This window comes from Ylistrum balloti, unplaced genomic scaffold (genome assembly GCF_031769215.1).
Source record: "Ylistrum balloti isolate Yb309-2 unplaced genomic scaffold, AGI_CSIRO_Ybal_v1 Utg369640, whole genome shotgun sequence".
NCBI lineage: Eukaryota > Metazoa > Mollusca > Bivalvia > Pectinida > Pectinidae > Ylistrum > Ylistrum balloti.
The window spans coordinates 729,347-744,486 of NW_026781901.1; the positions used below are offsets into that span (position 1 = coordinate 729,347).

Here is a 15,140-nt window from a genome sequence, read left to right on the forward strand (position 1 = left end):
TTCCAGGCACATTGGTCCAAGCCTAAGAATGACCAAAGGCACACCAGTACATAGCGCCTTACACTACGTTCAAATTGGGTGAAGGAATGCTACCGGGTAAGACTTTTTTCAAGCGGTACCAGTCAAAAACACAAGCACAGAATAGAAAATACCGATATATACGTAATGTCATGTTCCCAAATGAGAACAATGTTAACAACAACGTGACAACCAAGTATACTAATGAGAATCAAACACGTCCAACTTCATATCGCGCAGGCAAAATGGTATTCTCCTACTAAACCAGGTATCGACATGGGGTCCCTTTTATACAAGTTTATTTATCAAATAAACTATGTCAAATATTTATTGTATTATATTGAATCTCATCACATTTAGAAATTGACATTACCACACTATGAGCAAACCTGCCTATCACGACCGACTGGGGACCTGTCTTTTTAAGAATGGTATGATGTAGTCATCACATTTTTACCACACTGGTCATGATATATAAAACTAATTGCTACCAAATTAGCGGCATGGCATTTATGAAGCAATACGTGTGATGTATATGGAATATGAAATGTGTAATTAAAAGCAAAAATTGCATGGAAATATATTTTATTGGCTTAAATATGAAATAAGCATTTAAGAAAGATGTGGTACCGAAATAAATTACAAATTGTCATTATTTGATATATCGGTACAGTCATCCGTTATCATAGATATATTAGATAAAGGACATTCCCATCCTATGATGATAAGTTCCAAAGTGTATTATGTTTTAATTTTTGAAATAATTAAACCATTTTTGATCAATTGCTGGAGACAGACTGTTTGTTTATCGGCATTTCGCATGATCATGAGACCATGGTTCCGAAAGTGTTTGTTACCCAATAATAAAAAACTAAATGGTAATCGGTCAGAGAATCTGACTTTCCCTAAGAAGTTATATATTTTCTGTACAAGTATTTTATCAAGACAAAAAGGCGTCATATAAGATATTGTTCCGTCAACAAAGAGTTTACCCTCATTAATTTAAGAAATATTCAGACGAAAGTATTATTGTAAAAAGAAACAATTTATGGACGTACATTGCATCCTGTTCGTGCTCTGGTTTCGTCATTGTACAGCACTTGAAGAAAACGTGTGATTTCCAAACACGTCACGTTTTATTCCATAAAGACTTAACTAGTAATACTAGTTTGTTGTTTCAGTAATTTCGTGTAATTGACTATGACTATAAATACTACCTCACATCACTGAGATAATTATTGGTTGGTTTCGAGACAAGGTCAATATGCCTGATCGGGGTCTCGCTCCACTGTAATAGTTGTTTGATATGGATGGTTGCTAAGAAAGCAAATTGTTAGTGTTTTGTTCAGGTATTCTACCGAGGTCAATTGATTAATTTTCACAAATTCCATTTTTTTCCTGAAAGACGGGTCTCTATAGCCTGACAGTGATGCTTCTATCGGTCGTAATAGATACTTTCGGGAAATAAATGATAGGTCAGTAATCGCATTGCACATTTAGTCGTTATACATTGTGTCATAATATAATAAAAATGCTTGGGACCGTTACGAAAATATATGAATATACAATGAGGTTGGCTATATTCAAGTGGTCACTCGAACAAGTTTGAATGTACTGTTTAGATATTAAAACGAATATATCAAATATTTATTAAATAACTTTTCATGCCATCTTTTTATTTGAAATATGGCCAAGCGCGACATTTGACCCATAATCCTTGACCAATGACCACAGTAATCTAATGAGTAGTATGGTATGATACCATTACGTAAATAGGAACTGATAGTTGATGCGATATTTTACTCAAAAACATTATGCTACAAAGCCACAATTGTACAAATATACAACAAATCAACACAAAAATATCTTCAAAATTCACGATATTGTGTGACAAAAACAAGTTATATAATTGTTATGCAAAATTCAAGAAAAAGAAAAGAAAAAAATATGGAGTCCATTATGGGTTCCTCGTGAATCATTCATAAACCAAACAGGTCAAATTATGATCAACGATGTGGAAAGTCGGACGATACATCACACCCAGTCAGTGAGAATTTCGTACAGATTTTTTCCAGGATTCAATCTCAGCCAGCGTTCTAAGACAACGCACGTTTTTTCCTGAAGAGATCTGTTTTTCTTGTTTTCAATTTTCGCAAGACTCTCTTGTGAAAACCCGAGGGCATGACCTATTTGTCTCCAGTGTTTAGTCGGGATGAATTTCCGATGAATTCCAAATAATATTTTCTTATTATGGTCTACGAAAAAGATATAAAACCAGTAAATGATATTTGCCTTTATCTGACCTTGTAAAAATGCATTAAAACGACAGAAGTAAAATAATGATCTTGTATTACCTGACGTGAACAAATTTTAATCTGACTTCTACAATTCTATATATGTATTATGTAACCAATTACATTGATGTATCATTTATTTGTGACATTTATCTTGAAAATATTAATCTTACCGAGACACTTGTTTGCCGTTCTTGCTAAATTCTAAAAATGTTGAAACAAAATAGAATTAGGTAACATCCATTTGTCAGGTTATCAAATATTTATGCATTGCTTAAAGTGTAAACCGGCCATAGAACATTATTGAAGTATGACTAATTTCGTTGAATATAGAATAATGCAGACGCATATTTCGTCTACACTGAAGCTTCCTAAACTAAAGTCATATTGACTACAAGCTGACAAATACAAATACACATTCTTTATAGTGTGTGAGTAGCTTACTTATATTTTGTATATAACCACATATTTAATGAGAATTAAGTGAAGATTAATATATTTTTCTATCAAATTACAAATTCCTACTTTTCATCTTCATTAAGTACTCTTCATCAAGTTTGTCAAAATAATGAAAGATACATGTATCACTGTTCCTAATGCACTCAAAACTATATACAATGGAAGAAAATATCCGTCTGACCACATGATTAGCGAATCGAAATCTAAACACTTAGTAGGTTTGCTACACACTGTGACCATAGAGACCTCGTAAACATTTACAATCGAAGTGAGTAAAGACTTATTCTAATCCTTGTATGCAATGCTACTTCTACATCGTGTTTCCGCGAAGGCCTAAGGAAATATACTTTCAAGTGTATAAACTTTCATATCACCTCCCTCCCCCAACAGTCATAATTGTTAAGCACCCATCGAATGTAAAAAGTACTCTCGTAAGTAAAATGTAATCGTATCTCTGACTTCCGCCGAAAAGTTCATTTCAGATTTGCTTTGACAAGTCTGCAATTATGTTTCATGTATTGGACATTTGTTTATAAGTTGTTTGAAATATATTTTATTGTGAAAAGTGATACGGATAAGAGACAACTTTTGAAAAGTTTCTCTATCAATATAGTGCACATTAAAAGTAGCACGTACATTTGTTATACTTACCCTGACGTAGTTTGATTCACATGCACTGACTGATATCTTTACTCTGAAACACAATAAAATTATACGTAGACTCTTGACATTTTTTACTCTCAGGCATGATGAATAATGTAGCATCGTATCCATGTTTGAATCCCCGTTACATTAAACATATTTTGCAAAATATGGACCAATATAATTATTTACATACATGTTGTATTTTATCTTGAGAAAAAAAGAGATCAAATAAATTGCATATTACACATCATCTACATGTAGACAAAAAAGAAGTAATTCTCGAGTGATTTCAAAAATGCGTAATTATACATATGATTTTAACTCCTTGTTGATCTCTATTACATTTCTTATTGCTTTATGTAAATAAACAGTTGGAGTACTATTATCATATTTGTTTGGAGAGAACTAATTACTCATTTGATAAAACATTAATTTCACAGGAAGACACATTTCAAGAGGAAGCTTTTCCTTTCTGATGTAAATTTTAATTTAATTTAAATTTTTTAAATGTTCATTTTCTGATATGGACGTTTTCGTTTCATTAAGGATAAAAGGAAAACTACGATCTGAAAGAAAATATAAACGAAACGAAATAATAAGACCAAAACCACACAAAGAGTGACAAAAATATGACAAAGAGTATTTGACTATTTGCAGTTCAAGTTTCGAGAGAGTAAATATGTGTTATATGATTTTTTCCCTTATTGATACTCTTTGAAGTCACGTGAAACGATCGAAAAACCTGAAATCTTGATCTGGAAAAAACTCACCCTTTCTGTAAAGAATCGATCTCAACACATAAGTCTTTTCCAGCAGTTTGTCTTCCGGTAACGCCTTCTTTCCATTCTAGATCCCCTTCCTTTGTTAGAAGCTTTATTTCAGGCATGTTTTCTGTCAATGTAATTTTAATATAATTCCAAGAGAAGGAATTTGAAAGCTAATAAAATCGTTCAAATTCTGAAGATACTCATTTTATTATCATATACATTTGTAATGGAAATTGAAGTATAAAAGGTATGTCCCTTGAATATGACTTGTGTAATGGAAATTGAAGTATAAGAGTTATGTCCCTTGAATATGATTATAGCTAATTACATATTGGTTAATTTGTTCATCTAATGATTTTTGTCGATTAATACAAATGTTTATAATTATGTAGTAAGGTATGGAAAGGTATTTTGTACTATGTTAATATTTAAGTATGCATCATTAATGGTTAATTAAATACCAACGATTGTCATAACTGATGAAAGAGTTTATTATACATGTAAATAGAAATTACTTTGAGTGATTGAGATCGCTGTTATACTGACTGTTAGTGAAGCTTTCAGAGATACACAGACGACGAAAGACTTCTTACAAAGTTGTAACACAGTTATTTGTAACAGGTGGGGGGTGAAAGTCTGAAACAGTGGCTTTTCCGAAACCGCTTGTCAAGCTGGTGCGAGAGCTGTTTAGTTCTCACCGAAGTTTGGACTTTTGACTGTGGGTACTAGCTATAGGGTTAGGTTAGAACACGAGCAAGGGTTGACTTAGTTGGTACGACAACCTAGTGCTTAGCCAGGACCGACTAAGTGGTATTGATCGGCGACTAGCTCAGTAGTTGGAACTAGGGTTAGGTGAAGTCACTGGGTGTCGAGCTTGCACTCACGCGCACATGCTAGTCAGAACAGTCTGTGTCGGGACAGCAGTCCATGTGAATACTAGTTCGTTCGTTAGTTTTATTGTTAACTCAGGTAGAGTTTGCTGTTCCACGCTATATGTATATATCGGCATTTGTTAGCTAGTGTCTCTGCAAGTTATCAGAGACTTACCCACCGTGTGCAAAGCTAGGCTGCACGTTACACATTTACAAACTTGTATATGTAGATATATCAAGGTCAACTTTAGAACATCAAAAGACTTAAACCCTAAAAGGCATATATATATATTGTATTCAGCGCCACCATTAAATTGATAACATGATTTAAAAGCACTGAAAGTTAAACTTTTATTTTTTTTTTTCATTTAGTTTAATATCATTAACAGTCTGGGAATACAAAAATATCTTAATTTGGTTTAGACATAAAACGATTATAAAAAAAGTTCGAATTTCATTTTTGAATATACAACTTTTTTATACTCACCGGTCGGTAAGTGTTCCTGTTCTTCCTTCCGTATGTACATGACTGTGGTTGGTCCGGACACATCACCACTAGCCACGACGTGTAGTATTGGGAACTTTTCTCCACGCTCCAGCTGTAACACACAATAGTAACATTTATCTAGTAGTCAAACTTAACAATACGAGAGAGTGAAAGCAAATAAATATAGAGAGGGTAATCTAATATTGTCTTCAGTTATAACAAAGATATTCCACAAATGTGTCTTATATTCGAGTGTGCAGCACGATTGAAATATAGCAATATAAAAGGACACTATTCACTTATTATAATTTAACAGTACGCGACAAAATTATTTTTTATTGGTATTGCGATGAATGCAGTTGAATAGCAAAGAAATTAATGATACGGCACGGGAATATGTTTTTTTCTTCTTTTTTTTTAATATTTGGTCGTATTGCATATCTTATGCAATGTAACGTTCAAGATGCGGTACTTCCCATCCCATTTCTGTTTAAGTTGTTGCATATCAAAAATCAAATTATCATCAAAGATGTTCCTTGAGTATTTCTTCCAAAATAAGTGTTGAAGAACAATGATAGTACTTCATAATTAAAAAAGTCTTATTCCCTAAACACTCTCGGCCTTGAAATGGACTCAATCTCCACACATTCTCCATACACATCACTTTCCAAAAACGATACATTCGCAAACGATTAAAGCAAATCTTCTTTCATATATAATCATAAAAACGGTAATTTCTTAATCACAGTTTCTGATTTGTGCATCATCGCAGTCCAAGACGTGGAAGTTATTACAATTGGGGAAATTCTAATATGTTGACATGTTATATAATAATATTTACTTCCAGTGTAATAGTCAAGTTACTAAGCGATAAATGACATATATAACCTTTTAAATGATCACGTTGTGTAGTAAAAACACAACATATTGCATTTTTGGGACTAGAATATGGATATTTGAATCCTGGACTACTGCTTTATCTGTTGGACTCGTCTCGCTCAAAACTTGTGATCAGCTATTCCTCTAAGTCAATGTGACATTTTGAAATTAGTGTTGTTGACAAAACTTATTGAGTACAAGATAATCGGTATAGAAACCAAAACCCACAAAGAAATTATAGATATATATATCATTATTGGAATCATATGTATAGTTAGCGGAATGAGAGTCACGTTGTTAAACGCAACAACATTACATAAGACCAATATGATTATCAAGGTGTTTTATGAAACAGCAGTATATATTGTAATGTAACAGTCATGGTATTTAGTGATAGTATATGTCACTGATATCGCGATCATGGCGTTTGTAAAAATACCAATATAGACCGTCAATATAAGAACAATATGTATGGTCAGTAAAAAATAACAACGGTGTTCATTGAAGTAACAATATATATTACCAGTATCGTGATTGTGGTGTCTAGCAATACAGACTCCGCCGGAAATATAAAGACTATTTTCTTGCACAGCCCGGGTGGATAGAATACACCCCCCCTTTTAGTAAGTAGGTATTCGAAAGAGTTGTTCTGCAGGATTGTAGTTGAAATTCCGGGCAAAATATCCGAGGCTACAGCCATAATATACCGCGGACAAGATGATATGGTTGCGGAAAGGTACACCTGGAATACAAAGTTGTAGAGTAAGATCGTTAGCTATCATAACAAACGTATCGTCTTAAACTTTATATCATAAGTTCTCAAATTACCCCGCGTCAAATTGGTATGAAAACAGTTTATAATAGAATCCCAAACTCCTCATTCCTTTCAAATCATATGAAAATCATTGAGATCTTCTCATTTGTAGCTTAACAACTGTTCTGGTCAATTTTGATTTCCGTTAATAGTGTCCTAGATTCCAAGGCATTGGGTCCCCAGTATTCCTGACGAATTGTGATAGGATAAAACGACTGTAAAATGTATCTAATACATAATTTATACAGAAAGATACAATTTAAATATGTCCCCTTTGTACAATTCTTGAATTGAAATTATGAAAATAATTTTACCCTAGGTCTTTATCACAAGTAATCAAAACCAAATATTTATGGAATCTATGGAATCCACAAAGTGTGGTGATGTCGTACGAATCAAAATACATATAGATGTGCCTTACTTAAAGAGTCCTAAAGATATATTGCACCAAATGTGTTTATACTTTTTACTTCTAATCCCAATTATCTCCTCTAAATCTAAAGAAATCCAAATCGACAAAAAATTTTGCAACTCAAACTTCAACTTGTTTTGTTTATCAATGATTTATCAATTTTTATAAAGGATGACAGTATGACAAGTATGTCGTTAATTCTAAAGAAATATCAAGATAATTCATTACATCAAGATAACCCATCATGTATATATACTAAAAGGATAAAGAAACGCAGGGTGAACTTTAAACCAGAAATTAAGTATGATATATCGGGCTTCATTTAAAACGAAATTGTGTATACTTACAGATAAATTAAAGTTTAAAAATTTCCAAAGTCTGTATTTTGCATCTGACAATTGGTTTAGAGGTACTAACGATTAAATTGAATGGACCCATAGGATTTTGAAATTGAAATTGAACTGAGTCATCAATATCTTGTGTGTCCGCCGTTTGCTGTGGTCACGGCCCTTATTCTTCTGGTCATAGAGTTCATGAGAGCGATAATCCGTCTTATGGGGATGTTGTCCCACTCTTCAATCAGAGCTCTGGTCAACTGCTCTCGAGTAGCAGAGGGTGGCTGGCGCTTTCGAACCTTTCTATCCAACTGGCCAGAAAGACTTGGCAAATCCTTGCTAAGTGGGGCCTAGGATTATCCTTCTGGAGGGTTAGATTATGCTGCTGTCAGAAAGGGATAACATGGGGTCGGAGGATCTCATCTCTATACTTAGCTGCTATTAAATTGCCATCAATAACAACCAATTGTGATTTTAACCCGTGTGAGATTCCTCCCCACACCATTACTTAACCGCCCCAAACCTATCCCTCTCTACAACGCAAGCGTCCGTAAAACGTTCGCCACGACGTCGGTAGACACGTTGACGGATCAGATCGATAAAGACAGAATCGAGACTCGTCCGTGAAGAAAACTTGTCTCCAATGCCTCAGTGGAAGCCGTCGTGGAGCATGTGCAGCGACCCAGGCCATACGACGCTGACCTCGAGCAGGGGTAAGGTGTGGACCTACGTAGGGGCCACGTGCTCTTACACCAACTTCTCGTAATCGATTCCTTACAGTTTTTGAACTTATAGGACGCCCATGATTTCCACGAACATTAAGTGCACTCTCAACGGCAGTAAGGCGCCGATTACGCACATGAGAGACGACGATATAGCGATCCTGACGTCGTGACGTTACGCGCGGACGTCCTGACCTAGGTCGATCGGCCAATCGCCCAGTTTCCCGAAGACGTCTTACAAGACGCTCTATGGTGGAAACATTAACACCAAAGTGCCTACCAACCTGATTTTGCAGCTGTCCTTGCATCAGCATCTGAATGGCCTGACCCCTCTGAACTTCTGTGAGTCGTGCCATTCTTAAAACGAATCAAATTCTTAATTAATTTTAGGGAAGCAGCTGGTTTGTATAAAGACCAACGAAGAGTGACTTGACCAACGCTGCATGAGACCAGAACAACACGGTGCACGAGATTCTTGTTTTTCCTTCCTCCATTTACCAGAGCTGCGCACTGTACCGTGACTAAATTTTCGATACATGACAAGGTGTAATATGACCGAATTACTCAATCCACAAAGTTTCACTTTATTTGGAGAGCGCGTTTTCAAAATATCGGAATAAATATTACCCTGCGTTTCTTTATCCTTTCAGTATATATATATATTTCTCAAGATAGATCATAATACAGAAATAATCACAGTTACCTCTTCTTGGGTTATATCTTGTATGGCCGTGTGCTGTCGCCAGTCACCATAGTTATCACATAACGTGATGAGAAACGTATGTCGGCATGACAGTCGGGAGGATGGCACCTTGATCACCACTTCGCACTTCAAAATAAGAGTGTGAAGTTTATATCAGACATAATTGTTATAAACTCAATGTGTTTCAAATCTAAAAATCTGTTCAAATGCTATGTATTGCTTATAAAAGATGTGAAACATAGATTCAATCATATCACGTTCAACGGACTTTGATATGAAATATCATGACGCATAAACTTAAAAGAATATTCTTTCATTCATTTCTTCGATAAATACCTAGCATTTGCATTTCATCTATACCAGAATTATACAACTAAACAATAATTACCATGTCATTAATCAATTTTGAAAATAACGAAAACATAAATATTGACATGCATAAGTATATGGCGAGACTGAAATATATATCGGAATATCGGATATATAGACTCGTGTCATATGTGAAACAGTCGTAAGATAAGTTTCCTTTCTAGTTGCAAACCAACTTACCGTTGCTATATTGCTTATATGAAATAATCATCATGATTTTGAAATACCGTTATCAAATGCAATTAATGAGTGCGCTAGCTGGTGAATATCTTTTTTTAAAATAGGTTTTACTGAAACAGCAAGAAAATATCAAATACCAACATATTTTCAGTTTTCACTAAGTTATTCTGTTAATAACAGTTTTCTTACCAAAGATTCACCACCAGCCATGACGTCCCGTCTATATGTCCGCGCGTGTTTTCGTTTAGAGAGACCGATTTTATAGACCATGCTTATTGGTTCAGTAAAGTCACCGTAAGGAATCAGTCCTTTTCTGCTGGCTTCTAATATTGTATAAATGTCCACGTCTATTCCAGTTCTCATCAGTGTATCAAAAAACTCCAAAATCAAAGCTTCGTCCGCCGCTGACCGGTCCATAGTAAATCTATTAATAACGAAAATGTTTGGGAAACAATGACTGTTTGATTTAGTTTTACTGTAATGGTTATTTGGAAAGCTAGTGCTCTGTATTATTTCTGATGAATAATCATTAAATGCCGCAATTAAATAAAGAAAGGCTGCTGTATCTCAATTTGGTTTCCGAACTACGCATTACACTATTTTTTGCTATTTACTGTTAATAAGAATTTGAACTGAAAAACATACGAGATTTGGATTCTAAGAAATTAGGAGATCAAAATTATTGTTAGTTTATTAGTTACAGAATGATATGTATATTTGCTGCAAAATATAGCAATAAGTTCTTAAGAATTTACATCCTACTTGTTTTGTTTTTATTATCCCCTAAATTATAGGTGCAGCATTTATCACTTTTCCTCTCGCATTATGTTCACAGAAAAAAAAATATTATGGCGCATCAGATGTGTCCCATTTCTTCATCAATAACTCATTATATGAAGGTCAGTGGCAGAATAGGTTCGGTTCAGGGACAGTAAAAGTAATATAGCAAAGTGTAAGAGTCGTTGTATCAGTGCAACATTAAAAAAATTTGTTTCATTAACGCTAAAAGATCGCAAATGTAGACAACAAAAGCGGCCCATATAGGAAGTGCATGAATGACTGCCGCGTATATCCAAACAATATTTACAGAAACGTAAGGATCACAGCGCTGTGTCCTCTTTGATAATGGACTTAACACATAGAATAATGCACGATAGGTATATCACATATACCTGTATTGGACTCCATTGTATGTCTCTATACGTCTACATCTGCGTTTAAGCTTTCGCAATAACAGTTGTAGGACGTCTCTTTCGAACTTTTCATCGTTGTCTCCGATAATTTTCATCACTTTGGACAGCAATTTGCATATGGTTGATTCTCCCTTAATAAAGAGATAAGAATGTAAAACGAAATTAATGTAATGTAGGAGAAGGAATTAACACAAGGAAACAATAAATAATTAGCGTTTATGAAGTCCATATAATACATATCAACGTATAAATATTGGGTCTTTAAAGAATGAGAACTGAATTATTACAAACAAAATAAGAGTGAATCAAAATATGCTACTGAACATACTTTTAATAATTGGCACGTAATGGAGCGGATTTCGAAGATTCCGGCTGACATAGGTAAGAGTATATCCATATTTTATTGCAGGACTTAAATATATTTATGATATCTTTATCATTAGTCGTTACCCAGAACATAGATAAGAATATAACTCAAATACCGACAAACCAGGAACAAGGTCTTCTAATTTGAAGAAGAATATATACGACATCGTTCCTGTTGGAATGTTCGTAAAGAAACGACTAAGCTCCATTAATAATGGTTACCAAACACAGTGGTGAATATCGAAAAAAAATGTTAGTGTAAAGACCAACTGTTTTATTCTTATTACCTCGTGTACAGCACTGCCTTTTATAGGGTCTGAAACGAAAGTATGATAAACTTCACAGTAGTTATGCTATGATATCTGGTACCATTAATGCAGAATGGCTACAACAAACATCACTTTACACGCCAGATTCGTGTTTAAATATTGACAACGATTGTATACTTACTACTTTATAAACGGTCATGTGTTTTGAATTTTTGTTTTTAACAAACTTAATAAAACTGCCTTACCAATATCTAGCAAACAGATTAAAGCCTGCACAGGATTGTTTGTAGTAAATGTGAATTTAAAGAACATTTTAGAAATTTGGACGTTTCCAACTCTTAGGGCACTGCTCCTTGTTAACGTTATTCTAACCTGTTTTGCAATTTCAGCTGAAAAATGAATGCAAATACTCAAATATTTGACAACCATGACCTTGAAAGTGAGGTCAAAACTTTGGCTCAGTTTACCTAAGTAAACATGTATATAACTACATGTAGGTACATAATTCGACAAACCTGTCTTTTTCCTCTTGTTTGCTCCACATATAGTTATCAGTCGTGTGAGTCGATTCCAGAAATGTCGGCTAAGATGCCAATCATATGTTGTCATCCCGTTTTTGATGAGTTTCTTTATGTGTGAAAATCTATTGTCCAGTGAACTTATGAAAACATTCATAAAGAAAATCGTTGAGATTGACGTGTATATTCCTATAATGATGAAAAGACTTAGGACTGCAACTTGAATGTCCTTGCGGAATTTGATCATTCCGATTGTCATCCGGAAAAGTGTGAGGACTCCAAACGGAATGCTTCTGAAATTGCGTTCGGTGTGGCCATACATCAGATAGATCAAACACGCGAAACCAACAATGAGGACTGCCAGGGCTACTGTAAACTGAAAAAGTTCCATCCGAAATGCCAGGATCGCTTTGTTAAGTAGGAAGAGGTGGTAGTTGAATGACAGGTGTTTTAGTAAGTCAATGATAGCGATAAAGGTGACCAAACCCAGAAAAAAGGAGTAGTATTCATCGCAGTGGAAAACATATCCAAAGGACGTGTAGAAGCCTGTCAATAACAAGGTCAAGATCTGGTATCAAGAATATACAGTATTAGCACATTAACAGTTTTGTTTACTTATAGGTACTCATGACATTATCCGATATCAGACACAAGTACTGATAAGATATAATCATACTAAAAGTGAATTATTACACATTACAGTAACCAATAATCATGTCTCTCTGAATTTCGGAAAATTTACAGGATTTTTCATATTATCAGAACAATCAACAAATTATATGTATCGCTATTTCGACAGGCAGCAGCTTATGAAATTCAGGCATGCTGTTGGAGGTATTTTTAACACTAAACACGGATGATTAAGTGCTTTGAATGAGATAATTCTGTTATGGTACAGACGGCTACATATTTATATTTACCTAATAATTCGAATCCGAACATTCGCTATTGAAATTATAATTATAAGTTACATTATGATGATAATTCTATCTCGTTTTGTATTGGTATAATATTGTAGCCTAATTTCTTTCAAGGTTAGTCATCCCCACGACAATATACTACCAAAACATGGAACCCCTCGTTTCATCAACAAATTATCGAGGTTACCTCTAAGTCTATCAGGAAGAAGTCATAATAGACATAAAAGAGGTAAGATTGTCAAAGAGTCTAACTGAATAATCCTGCGCCTCTTATCTATAGAGAAGTCGCCCACAAAATGTATAGTCTTTGTGTTAGATAGTTCAGTGCAACATAATTTCTCTTCCAAAAGTTCAATAATTATCAAAGGTACATAACTTTTACATTTACTACATGGATGCAAAAAATGGCTTACCGATATCCTGGCGTATAGTGTTGAGAACAGCGATTGTGCTAGTGAATCTCATGACTAGGAACACAACAGCGGCAATGGAGGCTCCAAGGTGAAACAAAGCAAATACTTGGCTAACTGTAACGAGGGATTTACCGCCTGTCTTTAACACATTGGCAACGACTAAAACGAACCGCACCAAGATTGTTATTAAGAATATTATCTGCATAAACAGAACGATAAAATCAAATGTAGTCGTATATGGGTAGAGATTGGACGTTGCAACGGCTGTCTCCATGAATATTCCACCAGTACTTGGGAATTCAAACACTATCTGAATTTGAGTAAAAAGCATGTTGTTTCTGTTCACAAAGCATCCCTCTATGAAAAGGACACGGGTTCTTCTGTCAAGCCAAACATCGCTTTGTAATTTTCTCGCAACATCGATCGCTATAGTGGGCACACTATCTAAATCAGCGAGAAAGCCACCGTCACCATATGTGCCAAAATGTCCGTAATACGGAGGGGTTGCATCGGGCTTGTGATGATGGTACTGATATGGACGGATACTGTTATACCATGGATCAGAAATATTTTCTGCGATCCAGCCTAAAACATTTGAATGAAAATTACATAGAACTATGAAATAAATAAAAATGAGAACATGGACATTCAATAATAGGTGCTAAAAAAATCCATCATTCATGAAAATGATGCATTCAGTGTCTGGGGAACCCGTTCTATACCTTATAAATGTAAGCCCTTAGCACCAATGACGAGTCCTAGAAGGACGAAATAGCTGTATGATGCAATTTAATTTATTGATTGTTTCGACTGTATTGCACTCTCAATTATGAAAAGATGCCATTCATTTATGTGTCTTTTGTACAATCTTAAATAAGATTTAGTATCCATACCTTGTCCATAGTTCATTGTGTCTTCGATATCTGTATTGTATTCAGGAATACAAATTATACCATAATTCCTCATCAATGACGGAGCTGAACAGGCACCTTTAAAATAAAAGGTATATTTACTGTTTTCACTTGTATTTAGTTACCTTCACTAATATTTATTTACGTACACATATGCCTAACTAACCTTTGATTTTAGTTAATTTTATTTCTTATGTACGTGTTTCTGCTTGAATCTACATACATTCGCTCTCATTAATCTACTTTCACTCTTTTTTATACTTACCTTCACTCGTATTACTTTTACTTTATTTACTCAACTTCTCCGTGCCTACTGTCTTGTATTTACTTATCTCTGCTCGTATCGACTTACCTTCGCACGTGTTTACTAAACCTCATCTATGCCTACTTGCCTTCTCTCGTATTTACTAAAATTAACCCATGCCTATTCAACTTAACTCTTATTTACTTACCCCTGCTCGTATTTACTTATACTTGCTCGTATTTCTTTATCTTTACTCAATTCTACTTACCTTAGCTCGTATTTACATGATTGTATTTAAAGTCATTTTTTTTTATTTCTATCTGATTATTGTGCATATTATCTAATGACAT

General features: G+C 34.5%; 1 protein-coding gene across 1 annotated transcript; it reads right to left on the reverse strand.

Annotated features, from left to right (window-relative positions):
• Positions 1–2,052: 2,052 nt before the first annotated feature.
• On the reverse strand, positions 2,053–14,601 carry LOC132554253 (uncharacterized). The gene is made up of 13 exons (XM_060218564.1): positions 14,529–14,601; positions 13,636–14,220; positions 12,276–12,848; positions 12,237–12,241; positions 11,129–11,280; positions 10,146–10,380; positions 9,408–9,533; positions 6,945–7,163; positions 5,543–5,654; positions 4,187–4,307; positions 3,423–3,465; positions 2,486–2,516; positions 2,053–2,273 (listed from the first exon to the last, which is right to left on the reverse strand). Exons 1-13 carry the CDS (start codon positions 14,599–14,601, stop codon positions 2,053–2,055), a joined length of 2,496 nt encoding a protein of 831 aa, XP_060074547.1.
• Positions 14,602–15,140: the final 539 nt, after the last annotated feature.

Coding starts and splice junctions, on each gene's coding strand:
- LOC132554253 (XM_060218564.1), bottom strand. CDS start 14,601: ATGAGGAATTATGGTATAATTTGTATTCCTGAATACAATACAGATATC. Junction 4,308..5,542: donor ACAGGAACACTTACCGACCG/GTGAGTATAAAA, acceptor TTACATTGACAG/AAAACATGCCTGAAATAAAG. Junction 2,274..2,485: donor AACGGCAAACAAGTGTCTCG/GTAAGATTAATA, acceptor TCTTTTTCGTAG/ACCATAATAAGAAAATATTA.